The 12,428-nt window shown below is 47.3% G+C and overlaps 1 protein-coding gene across 5 annotated transcripts in view; it reads left to right on the top strand.

Annotated features, from left to right (window-relative positions):
* The first annotated feature begins 3,774 nt into the window (after positions 1-3,774).
* The window catches only part of DENND3 (DENN domain containing 3), a 66,376-nt gene continuing 57,722 nt past the window's right edge, over positions 3,775-12,428 (top strand). For 2 of the 5 annotated variants that reach the window (XM_043507282.1, XM_043507285.1), the window contains exons 1-2: positions 4,059-4,419; positions 12,101-12,377. In XM_043507282.1, the coding sequence (XP_043363217.1) occupies positions 4,336-4,419; positions 12,101-12,377 (361 nt within the window). In that variant the 5' untranslated portion in view covers positions 4,059-4,335. Of the gene's footprint in view, positions 3,872-4,058; positions 4,420-6,258; positions 6,366-12,100; positions 12,378-12,428 lie in introns of those variants that run through there. The other 3 variants (XM_043507284.1, XM_043507281.1, XM_038389553.2) reach the window with 3 other exon arrangements.

Below are 12,428 nucleotides of genomic sequence, written 5' to 3'. Positions count from 1 at the left end.
GCAGATCCTATTCCCACAGCGATTCCTACTGTCTGTGTTTTATAATCATGGGGGTGGGGGGAGGCAACTCCAAACCCAAAAACAACCTTACTGTTCAGAGTTAGGACCTGACCCTGCACCCCTTACTCTTATTAACAGTCACACTGTCTCAGTAGGACAACTTGTGTACATAAGGGCTGCAGGTTCAGTTCTTTGGATCCTTCCTCTGCTGTGTTATTGTGTGTGTGGACTTTGTCCGTGAATCATTACTTTCTGGGAGCAGCAGTGCCATGCATTCATTAACTGGCTCTGCTTCTTGCAACTTGTAAAGTTACTTGGAATTATTCTGTGGTTTATACTAATGGGATGGCTCGTCTAGCTATGGCCTCCCTTAAGAAAGTGTGGAAAAACTGTGGCAGCTTGAAATGTACAAAGGTGCAATTGGTGAAAACTCTAATTTTCTCCATAGTGATTTATGGATGTGAATCATGGAGAAGTTAATGCTGCTGAGAAGAAGAAACTTGACACTTTTGAAATGTGGTGTTGGGGAAGACTCTTGTGTATCTCCTGGATGGGGAAAAAACAATAAAAGCTTGTGTTTAAAAATATTATTGGTGAGATGAAGACTCTGGTTTGGGAATCAACAGACGCAAACTTACGTACTTTGGTAACATTAGGCGTAGAGATGGAAATAACCTTGGGAAAGTTATTATGGAAGGAATGGTGGAAGGTGATTGTAATAGGGGATGACCAGCAAGGATATGGCTGGCGGGTGTGCTGTAGATCAATAGAAGGTCAGCTGCTGAATGGTCAGATTTAGCAGTGGATCATGAAGGCATCAGGAAATCCTGCTATTATGTCACTGCTATCCAGACATGAACAAATGGATTTGCTTATACTAGTAAAGAATACTGTGACATTATACACCCACAGGAACATTCCAAGTGGCACTGAGGGACTCTCCAAACAGAAGCTGAATCATTATGCAATCCGAATAATACAATAGGATAATATTTTTTTCAAATTATTCAAAAATACAGAGCATTCTAAGGACAAAGAGGCCATTTCCCATGTTGGAAGGCCTTTAGCCAGCCGAGGGGAGGGGCATGTGCTTGGAGGGAGAGGGAAATGAGCCAGCTAGGGTGAGGGGTGTGGGGGGGTATGGGGGGTATGAGCAAGTTGAGAAGGAAAGGGTCAGTTGGGGGGGGAGGGAAGGGACATGTGTGTGGGGAATGAGCGGGGGGAGGGGTGTGTGTACGTGAGTGAGGAATGAGCCAACTGGAGGGAAGGAGAGGGGCATGCATATGGGGAATATGAGCCAACTGGAGAGGAGGAGTAGGGGGGGGGAATGGGCCAGCTAGCAGGAGAAAAGGGGAAGGATGTGGGGGGGGGAACAAGCCAGCAGGAGGAGGGATGTGTATGGGGGAATGAGCCAACTAGAGGGGAGGGGCATGCATATGGGAAATATGGGGGGGGAATGAGGCAGCTGGGGGACAAAAGGGGAGGGCAGGGAGAGGGAATGAGCCAGCAGGAAGAAGGGAGCGTGCCTGGGATCAAACCAGCTGAAGGGAGGGGAGGGGTGTGTGTGTGTGTGTGTGTGTGTAAATGAATGAATGAACCAGCCAGCTGAGGGGAGGTGCGTATGTGGAGAAGAGCCAGCAGCGGTGTGTTAGAGTGAGACAGTGGGGGAGCGACATGGACGTGGGGAACAAGCCAGCTAAGAGGGGGATGAGCCAGCTGGAGGCAGGGCTATGGGGGGGGGGACAAGCCAGCAGCAGAGAGGGCTGTGCATGTGAGGGAATGAGCCAGATGGGGGGGCAGGGGTGTGTGTGTGTGTGGGAAATAAGTTAGCTGAGGGAAGAGAACTGGTGTGTGTGTGTGTGTATGGGGGGGGGATGAGCCAGCAGAGGGGAGGAATAGGTCAAGGGGGATGAGCCAGCCCAGGGGGGAAGGGATGTGTGTGTGTGTGTGGGGGGGGGATGAGCCAGCTGAGGGGAGGAATAGGTCAAGGGGGATGAGCCAGCCCGGGGGGAAGGGATGTGTGTGTGTGGGGGGGGATGAGCCAGCTGAGGGGAGGAATAGGTCAAGGGGGATGAGCCAGCCCAGGGGGGAAGGGATGTGTGTGTGTGTGTGGGGGGGGGATGAGCCAGCTGAGGGGAGGAATAGGTCAAGGGGGATGAGCCAGCCCGGGGGGAAGGGATGTGTGTGTGTGTGGGGGGGGATGAGCCAGCTGAGGGGAGGAATAGGTCAAGGGGGATGAGCCAGCCCAGGGGGGAAGGGATGTGTGTGTGTGTGGGGGGGGATGAGCCAGCTGAGGGGAGGAATAGGTCAAGGGGGATGAGCCAGCCCAGGGGGGAAGGGATGTGTGTGTGTGTGGGGGGGGATGAGCCAGCTGAGGGGAGGAATAGGTCAAGGGGGATGAGCCAGCCCAGGGGGGAAGGGATGTGTGTGTGTGGGGGGGGGGATGAGCCAGCTGGGAGGCGGGATAGGTCAAGGGGGATGAACCAGCCTGGCGGGGGGGGGGATGAGCCAGCTGAGGGGAGGAATAGGTCAAGGGGGATGAGCCAGCCCGGGGGGAAGGGATGTGTGTGTGTGTGTGGGGGGGGGATGAGCCAGCAGAGGGGAGGAATAGGTCAAGGGGGATGAGCCAGCCCAGGGGGGAAGGGATGTGTGTGTGTGTGGGGGGGGGATGAGCCAGCTGAGGGGAGGAATAGGTCAAGGGGGATGAGCCAGCCCGAGGGGAAGGGATGTGTGTGTGTGGGGGGGGGATGAGCCAGCTGAGGGGAGGAATAGGTCAAGGGGGATGAGCCAGCCCAGGGGGGAAGGGATGTGTGTGTGTGGGGGGGGGATGAGCCAGCTGGGAGGCGGGATAGGTCAAGGGGGATGAACCAGCCCGGCGGGGGGGGGGATGAGCCAGCTGAAGGGAGGAATAGGTCAAGGGGGATGAGCCAGCCCGGGGGGAAGGGATGTGTGTGTGTGTGTGGGGGGGGGGATGAGCCAGCTGAGGGGAGGAATAGGTCAAGGGGGATGAGCCAGCCCGGGGGGAAGGGATGTGTGTGTGTGTGTGGGGGGGGGGATGAGCCAGCTGAGGGGAGGAATAGGTCAAGGGGGATGAGCCAGCCCGGGGGGAAGGGATGTGTGTGTGTGTGTGGGGGGGGGGATGAGCCAGCTGAGGGGAGGAATAGGTCAAGGGGGATGAGCCAGCCCAGGGGGGAAGGGATGTGTGTGTGTGGGGGGGGATGAGCCAGCTGGGAGGCGGGATAGGTCAAGGGGGATGAACCAGCCCGGCGGGGGGGGGGATGAGCCAGCTGAGGGGAAGGGATGTGTGTATGGGGGGGACGAGCCAGCTGGGAGGAGAGATAGGTGGCAGGGATGAGCCAGTTGCGGGGGGGGGGGGGAGGTGTGTACGAGTTTGGGTGGGAACCAGCCAGCTAGGGGGAGGTTTGTAATTGTAAGTGTGTGTGTATGTGTGTGGGGGGGGGGGTGACTGAGTCCGTGGGGGGGAAGGGGATGAGCTGGGGGGGAAGGATGTGTGTGGGGGAGGATGAGCGAGCTGGGGGGGAGGTGTGTAGGTGGGGGGCTATGAGCTAGCTGGGGGAGGGGGGAGCGTGGGGGAGAGGGGGGCATGAGCTAGTTGGGAGGAGGGAAGTGTGTGTGTGTGAATGAACCAGTTGGGGGGAGGGGGCAGGGAGGGAGGATGTGTGTGGGGGAGGATGAGCGAGCTGGGGGGGGAAGGGGGGGTGTGTGGGGGGAGGCGTGTAGGAGTCTGGGCGGGAACCAGCAGAGCGAGCGTGTGTGTGTGTGAAGGGAGGGGATGGTGGCGAAGGGCTACGTGGTAGGCTTGCCCACACTGACTGAAACTAGTCCCAGAGATTTTCTCCCCCAACATGAGGTCACGTCATTTTCTTAATAGCCCGGATTGCTGTGAACCCTAATATGTGGCGGGGGGGGGGACGAGACAGGGGAGGGGCGTGTGTGTAACTGTGGTTACTGGTCCCTTCCGGCCCCCCGCCGCCGCCATTCGGGGAGGGGGCAGCAGCAGAGCGCCCCCCTCCCCACCCGCTCTGCGTGCACGGGAGGGGCGGTCTGGCGGCCGCGCCTGGGGGACGAAGAAGCCTCTCGGCCTCAACCGGTGCAGGCGGCTCCGATTGGCTACACGTCCCGCGCGGGGCGGGCAATGGAGCAGACAGCCAATCAGAGGCTGATTGCGCCGGGGAGTCTCTCTCTCTCTCTGCCCCCGCCCCCAGGAGCGCGCGGGGGGAGCGGAGCGGAGCGCGAGTCCTGCGGCCCGGGAGCCGGTGGCCGCCCCCGGCCGGGGCAGGAGGCGAGTCTGAGGGTGGCTGCCGTGCCGGTGCCATGGAGGAGGTGCTGCCCTCAGGCTTGCTGGAGATCTGCGTGCTGGTGGGAGTCCCCGGGGAGGGGGTGAAGGACGCTTACCAGGTAACTCCCGGCCTGGCCTGCCCCGCAGCGCCGGGCTGGGGAACCCTCTTGCCCCGGGCTGCCCCGGTGAAGCCGAATGGCTGAGGAAGCGCTGGCCGGCCGGCCCGAGCGGCGTGGTTAGTCTAGCAGGGGAAGCCGGCTTCCTTGGCCACGCAGCGAAGGAGAGAAGCCATCTGGCCATTTGCTTTGCTGGCTTCCTCTCCCGCCTCGGTCGAGACAGCGTGACCCCAGAGTGAACCTCACGAAGAGTCAGCACCACTAATCATGCCTTAGCAAGGGAGAAATCCGGCTCTTTCCTTGGCAGTTAACTGAATTTTTTGAGCGTTAGCTTGTCCTTGCGAGATGCAGGGTTTTACTAGCGTGATGGGTAGGAGCGAGGTAGGGAGGGTGCTTTGCCCCGGTTTGGCTGTTACTGACTCACTGATAGAAGAACAGGAGGACTTGTGGCACCTTAGAGACTAACAAATTTATTCGAGCATAAGCTTTCCTGAGCGACAGCTCGCTTCCTCGGATGTTGCACTGGTCTGTTTTGGTGCGATGGCATAACTTCAGCATGCTGTCTCAGAAAGGCTTTGTGCAGCGGCACCATATCACAACTTGATGGGAGCCTACAAAGTGACATGTGGAATCCAGACCTGCCCCTCTCAGTGTTTGTGATGTAGGATCATAGGACTGGAAGGGACCTTGAGAGGTCTTCTCGTCTAGTCGCCCTGCACTCAAGGCAGGACTAAGTATTATCTAAACCAGGGGTGGGCAAACTTTTTGGCCCGAGGGCCACGTCTGGGAATAGAAATTGTATGGCAGGCCATGAATACTCACAAAATTGGGGTTCGGGAGAGGGTTTGGGCTCTGGCTGGGGGTGTGGGATCCAGGGTGGGGCCAGAAATGAGGAGTTTGGGGTGTGGGGGTGGGCTCCGGGCTGGGGTGAGGGGTTCGGAGGGCAGGAGGGGGATCAGGGCTGGAGCAGGTGGTTGGGGTGTGGGAAAGGGTGCTAGAGTACTAGCCCAGCTTGGGAGACCCTGGGTTCAATTATTTACACCCCCACAGACTTTCCAGAATGACCTTGGCAAGTTACTTGGTTGATCTGTGCCTCACTTTTCCTCATTTGTAAAATGGAGTTCGGGAAGTATTATTGTGTAATATTTGTTGAGGATAAATACACAAGATTTGAGATGCTTAGAGACTGTGGTAAAAGGAGTCATGTACATGTGACTGATGGCAATATGCTGGACAAACCTGACTGACTTGAGTTCAATATCTTTGGGGTCCAATGTATTAAAATGCAGTTTCTTATGTGTTGTTGTGAGATTATATGTAATTCCTGTAGGAAGATGAGGTATGTTAATGTAATTCCTCTGGTTATCAGCCCTTTGAAGACACCCCCTGTAGAGGTTTGCATATACTGCTTCAAACTGGATTCTCCAGGGACCATCAGACAAAGAAAAGATTTTTGAATTTTAAACAGGCGAAGGGCTTTCTGTTCTGATTCAGCAAACGGACAGGGCCTCCAGTCCACGGAGGGCCCCAATCCTTAGGGAAGAGTTGGAAGGACTGACACTGACCAGAACACTTATGATCTCTGGTAAGCTTATTAGCATGCATGTAGGGTTTTTAAATTGTTTTTAATATGTTTTCTCTGTAGTGCTTCTACCTTAAGAATAAAATATGTTTGCTTAGGAAGACCTCTGTGGTAGCTAATAACTAAGGGCAGTTACACTGTGTCTGAGAGGAGAAGCAAGTAGGCCTATTTATGTAGACTCACTTTTGCTGAGAATAATACCCTGAAGACAGGGAATTGTTCAGACCGGAGATACTTGTGTCTCTTTCTCTTCTGACCAGGGTCTCCACCCAACAAAGGCAACAGGTCAGAGCTGGAAACCTGAGAATGGGTACCAATGCTGACCCAGTAAGGGAAAACATAGATGCAGTTGCCCTGAACTGTCCTCGTAAGTACTTAAGATAGAATACATTTGTAGAGCAGGTTTCAGAGTAGCAGCCGTGTTAGTCTGTATTCGCAAAAAGAAAAGGAGTACTTGTGGCACCTTAGAGACCAACAAATGTATTAGAGCATAAGCTTTCATGAGCTACAGCTCACTTCATTGGATGCAAGTGAGCTGTAGCTCATGAAAGCTTATGCTCTAATAAATTTGTTAGTCTCTAAGGTGCCACAAGTACTCCTTTTCTATTGGTAGAGCACTTACCCTGTGACTGATACAGGACATCTGACTCCAGAGGGCGCTAGATCCAGGCTTCTTCAGTAGTGCGGTTATGGCAACATGAAGCTGGGGTTTGTTGCGTCGATTAGATAAAACTTCTGGGATGTTATCACAAGTTACTCTATTTTATTATATTTTTGAAAAACCCTTGATGGTCTGCCAGAGGACATCATATGTCATTGTTGACAGGAGTAGTCACTTTCAAATGGTGGCTCTGACGTTTGGTTGTTAAAAATCTAAGCCTGTTTCTTCTAATGACAAAACGTGATCAAAAGGGAAGAGAGAAAAGAATGGCAAAAGATAGGGGAATGTATCTGTCTTTGATGCTTACAGTTCTGTTGTGGAAGACCATGTGGCATAACCCGGTTCTCCATTCTTGGAGCCTAGTTTTATTCCACTGGCCCTGAAAAATATTGTATTAGATTGTTAATTTCCTTTTGCATGTCCGTGACTAGCGTACCTTTCACTTCAGATCAGGCTGCTAGTTATCACTTTTAGCTTGTCAAAAGGAATGCAGCAAAGCAGTTCAAAGATAGATTTCCCTCAGCTGGCTAAACTGACTCTTACTAGACAGAAAGAGAAAGATAGCTAGAAAAAGAAAAGGAGTACTTGTGACACCTTAGAGACTAACAATTTTATTTGAGCATAAGCTTTCGTGAGCTACAGCTCACTTCATCGGATGCATAAAATGTAGCTGTAGCTCACGAAAGCTTATGCTCAAATAAATTTGTTAGTCTCTAAGGTGCCACAAGTACTCCTTTTCTTTTTGCGAATACAGACTAACAGAGCTGCTACTCTGAAAGCTAGAAAAAGGTAGAAGAGGAAACAGACACACTCGGGAGTGAGTAATAGGAAATGTAGCTTCATGTCTTAAAGTTGTGCAGGTTACAGCAGTGTAGATGGTATTGTTAATTGATTCCTTTTCCCCATCTGGTCCAGTCAGATCATCTTCTCTAGTTTAAATATGAATTATTTGGGGGATGTTCTAGAGCTTGTGTTATGCAGGAGGTCAGACTAGATAGATCACAATGATTCTGTCTGACTTTTTTGTGGTTGGCTAAAAGAGCCTGAACTGTGGGATGGCAAATCCTGATGTCCTGGCATGTTGTGGTGATGGTGACCATGATGGTTACTTCTTTGTGTTGCATGTAAGCAAGTTGCCAAGTACTCCTCAGAAAAACAGTACGTAAAGGGTGACAGTGTTGTCGGATCAAAACTAATCAATCAAAACAACTGTCTAATGATCTTTTGCTAGGCAGACGTTTAGTAGTGGATGTGTTTTACATTATCAAAAAAAATCTACAAGAAGCAAGGGGAAATTAAGGATTTCATAAGCGCAACCCTAGAGATGTGATAGTGGAAGTCAAAATGATTGAAGTGTTCCTGGTCTATGTAACTGCTCACAAGCTGGTTTGGAAAATCCCTTTTCTTTCATGGATGCTCTTTTTACATCATTTCTTCCACTTTATTCTGTGCTTTCTTTCAATAGCAATTTCATGTCACATATTTGTGGGTTCAAATGACCTCTTTGCTACTCTCATTCACTTTTTGAATGATATAAGATTTTAGCCGGCAGTAGAGTTCAGTACAAGAGCTTGAAGATTGTAATAGGGGCCTTTTGTTGCATTTTTGTAGACTTGACATGAAGAGCTTTTTTTATGGTTGTAATGGTGAATGGATGAACCAATTTCCCTTAGGGCTGATCTACACTACTGTACATAGTTTTACCATGTCTGAACACGGTTGTGAAGAATCCATTTATCTCACACAGTGTGTTGACTGACTGTGACTTTGCACAGTCCAGGATAAATTGCATCCAGCATTATGTCAGCTAATTGTGATTAAACCCATAGGTCTTTAACTAATTTGAGTCTTCAAATGATATTAAAACATGGAAAAATTTGTAATATTGATTATTGAGGCTTGCCAAATGAATCCATGGACTGCATGGGAGGCTGTTAGAATGCAGGAGCTCATCAGTGATGCTGCTGAGAAATAAAGGACCAGCACAGTAAACTCTCAGCTATGACTTTAATTTCTTCCTCTTCAAGCCAGGGGGGAAACCATTTAAAAAAACAAAACAAAACTCTGAAGAATTAGGAGAAGCACAGTATTTGCAGTAACATGAGAAAGTAAGTCCTGTTACTTGACTTTTAAAAAGATATGACTCTTGACTTTTTTATGTTTTTTTGCTTTTTGCTCCCCCTTCCACCATGATGACATTGCATCAGTCCTTAAAATTGTGTACAGTTAAACTACAGTAAAACTACTCTAATAATGATTATTTATTAATTATTAGCAGTGGTGTCTGGCAACTGAAATGAGGTAAAATGAAAACAATAAGGGAGAAATTCTGGTCCCTGTCACAGTATTATCATACAAATTCTGTGGCCAGGCCCCCTCTTTCTGCAGCACAGTGGTTTGGCAGATTGGAAATTCTGGGTTAGCTCCATGTAAATGTTTAAGAATGGAAGGTTTTACTGAATTAAATACAAAATTACATAATTTATTTTGTGTTCTCTGTTTATTAGTGAGGGGCTGGCTGTGGCTCCATAGTTAAAACTGAGTGAAGTCTTTTGCACTTAAAACAGGGATTTAATCTCTGTTGTTTTAGCTATTAGTCTTCCCTCTCCCTTCCATGTATCCAAATTGTCAGCAATTCTTGCCACTTCTCCCTTTTGTTTAAAAAATAAACTTTTCTTTTGTCTCAATTTCTACACATTTTGATCTTCTCCTGCCTTGCTCTCTGGCTGCCTACCTGCATCATTCTCCTGTCCATACAAAGTGAGATGCTAAATTGATATCTCCCTTACTTGTTGATTAGGCCTCTTCATCCCTTACCATTTACCCACCATATAATGTTAAAATTGCCTGTCTCCCTCAAACTCCACCCTGCATCAAATTCAGCCTCTGCACATCTGCCTTTACGCCCTTTTCATTTCTTTTTCTCACTCCTATCTTCTTGCCTTCTCTGTGCTGTCCTTTCTGCATGGAAGGACTTCTCTGTCCCAGTTGGCATGTTCTAATCCTCTTCTTCAACTCTTCTTCTCTTTTCCCCTCCTCTCTTCCCCCCCCCCCCCGGCACTTCTTTCATGGCCTCCACAAATACTCTCCATGAAACAGTCTTTATTCTAATGTTACATGAGAAGAGAATCAGATCAGGAAAACAAAACAGATATATCTAAGATTGCACTCTCCTCTGGATCCTCCAGTGCATCTTATCCTGTCTTCTCATTTTCTTCCCCTGGAATGGTAAGATGTTTGGAGCAGGGTCTGTCTTTATGTCTGTCCCCTGTACATGACCTAGCACATTTGGGGGAGGGGGTGGAGGGGGAGGAGAGAGAGGTAACTGAGTAGGTAATCTTTTCCATCACTGATTTCTAGGTTATTATTGGATAACAGTGGAAGAGCATGATAAATATATAGAAGGTGAAAGTTGACATTCCCTCCCAGTCCCTGAACTGCAAAGTTAAACGATAAGACTTTGGCTAGGAAACTTAATGTCAGCTGACTTTGATCCTGACAATAAGGTCACTGTGTCAGAACTGACCATGCAGTAACGAGAGAGGTTGGGTTTAATGCTGCTGCTGAAGAAAGCTACATAAATAAACTGCCACCCCTACAAGATGTCACAGCCCTCAGTACAAGTGAATTATTAGTTGACTGATAAGTGAATTTGGTAATTTTTCTTGTAGAGGGTTTAATACAAATTAAGATTGCTGCCACCAAAGTAACTCCTTTTTTTTTTTTTTCTTGTATAACAGTTTCAGGGCTAAGGGATAATTCCTTGATTTCCCTCTAAAATGCTTAGTAGCATGTTTTGATAGTGATCAAATTAGAAATGTCTCCTTTCTCGATTACTTCATTAGAAATTAGAAAACTGCCAATTAAGAGAAAAATGAAGCTTCAGACTCTTACCATGTCAGCAATACACGAGTCACCACCCCAATTTATTACATTAATATATTTTTAAGTTAATTGCCATCCTCTGGATCTCCCAGTGGATATGTATCTAGCCTTTGTATTAGATTGTAAAGTGCTTGCGGCAGAGACCATGTCTTTAATTGTTTTGTGATTTTTTTTCACCCTTAATTTCTTTGAAATATGCTATTGCAGTGCAATTAGCAGAAGATACAGAAAAATTAGAAGGAATATATAACTTCAAAGATCTTTTTTTTTTATGTACACTCCAGTCTGGAGGAACTTGCTGGCTTGACCCACCCATTACACAGAGTTAAGTCATTTAAAACTTTTTCTTAATTCCAAAACTTTTGATATAAAAAGGCCTGTTTTTTAAATGAAGCAATGCAGCAATGATTTATTGTTGAGCTGTTCAAAATAGCAGAAAAATGTACAGGAGGGAAAGGGCAGCATTGTGTCTTTGGGAATATTTTTCGTATACATACTATATTATGTTTGAAGTTGAAAGTAAATAGCCATAGGTCTGATTCATCCTTCCATTAGCCTTGAAGCAAAAATTTGAAGATTGAGACACATATATTCAGTCACAGTGAGGTCTAGCTTCCCAGTTTCCACATACCCTTAGGACGCACACAATTTTCTCTTGCAATTTTGAGGCTGTAGAATTAATTTGTTCCTGCAGCCAAGGAGTTAGAGATGGAACTATTCAGATCTGGCCTTGTCACTCGGTCATGGGCATGAAAGGGAGCACCCCCTTGCCCATCTTCTGAAATCTTCCAGGGTAAGTTGTTACAAAAGGAGAGAGCAAGAGTTTGTAGAGCTACAGCATTTTTTTTTTATAAACAAAGCTACTTACCAGAAAGCATTGCAATTTGCCGCATAATCTTATAGGGTCTGGCCATGTACCTATATAAGTCGGAGGGAAAACTCTTATTAAGGTCCATAGGTACAGCATTGCACCCTTAGTGCTTAAAATGCCTCTTACCTTTTTTGTGTGTGTGTGTGTGATAGGGTTGGTAGTATGCAGTTTTTAACCCTGGTATAAAATTATGTGGTAATGTAAAAGTATGGTCTCTTTTGAAAACTAGTATAAAAGAAATGTAATTTTTATGAAACTAAGGGTACACTTCAGGGAATGTGGACTTATTTTCCTTTTTTGTTCTTGTTTATCTCCGAGAAAACTGTAAGACAAATAGAATTATTTGGGTCTACTCTTAACATATGAAAAGAGGAAAAAGTATCTTTGGTATGTGCTGATGTTAGTTTTGGAAGCGTTGCTTGCCAAAGAGAAATCATTGATTATAGTAAGGCTTGAATCATGAATATATGAAGATTAGGGACCTAATGCTGTGACTGTTGAAGACAAATGGAGTCTTTTCATTGACTTCAATGGGCTTAGGAGGAGGTTGTGGAAGGGAAAATGAAGAAACTGGAAAGAAGAAAAATATATTCTTGTCACATTTACAATCACTAGGGCAGAATGGAAAATATGGCTAAATACATTAAAAAGAACAACAATAAATGTCTACTTATTTTGTTTTTAGCTTGCTCAGAAAAAAGAGGGAAACTCTCCTCCGCTTAATCCAGAAGTTCTGTCAGTTTTTGTGCCTCCGTTTATCAGCAAAGAGGAGATTCAAGCGACGAATATAAATAGTAGTACTTTCAATAAAACAAAACGACGTTCTTTCCGAAAAAAGAAAGAGAGACCTAAGCTTGAAAATTTGAAAAATCCAAATGGAGAACAGAAACCATCTGATACAGAGGATATTAGTGTTCCAAAAGATATTGATCTTATTGGCTTGCCACAACTATGCTTTCCAGGTATGATGTGGTTTTCATTTAACTGTTAAGAGATGTTTATAAACACTTTAT

The sequence above is a fragment of the Dermochelys coriacea genome, chromosome 2 (assembly GCF_009764565.3).
Source record: "Dermochelys coriacea isolate rDerCor1 chromosome 2, rDerCor1.pri.v4, whole genome shotgun sequence".
Taxonomy (NCBI): domain Eukaryota; kingdom Metazoa; phylum Chordata; order Testudines; family Dermochelyidae; genus Dermochelys; species Dermochelys coriacea.
Note: the sequence above shows the minus strand (reverse complement) of the source record. Positions and strands in the feature narration are given on the sequence as shown.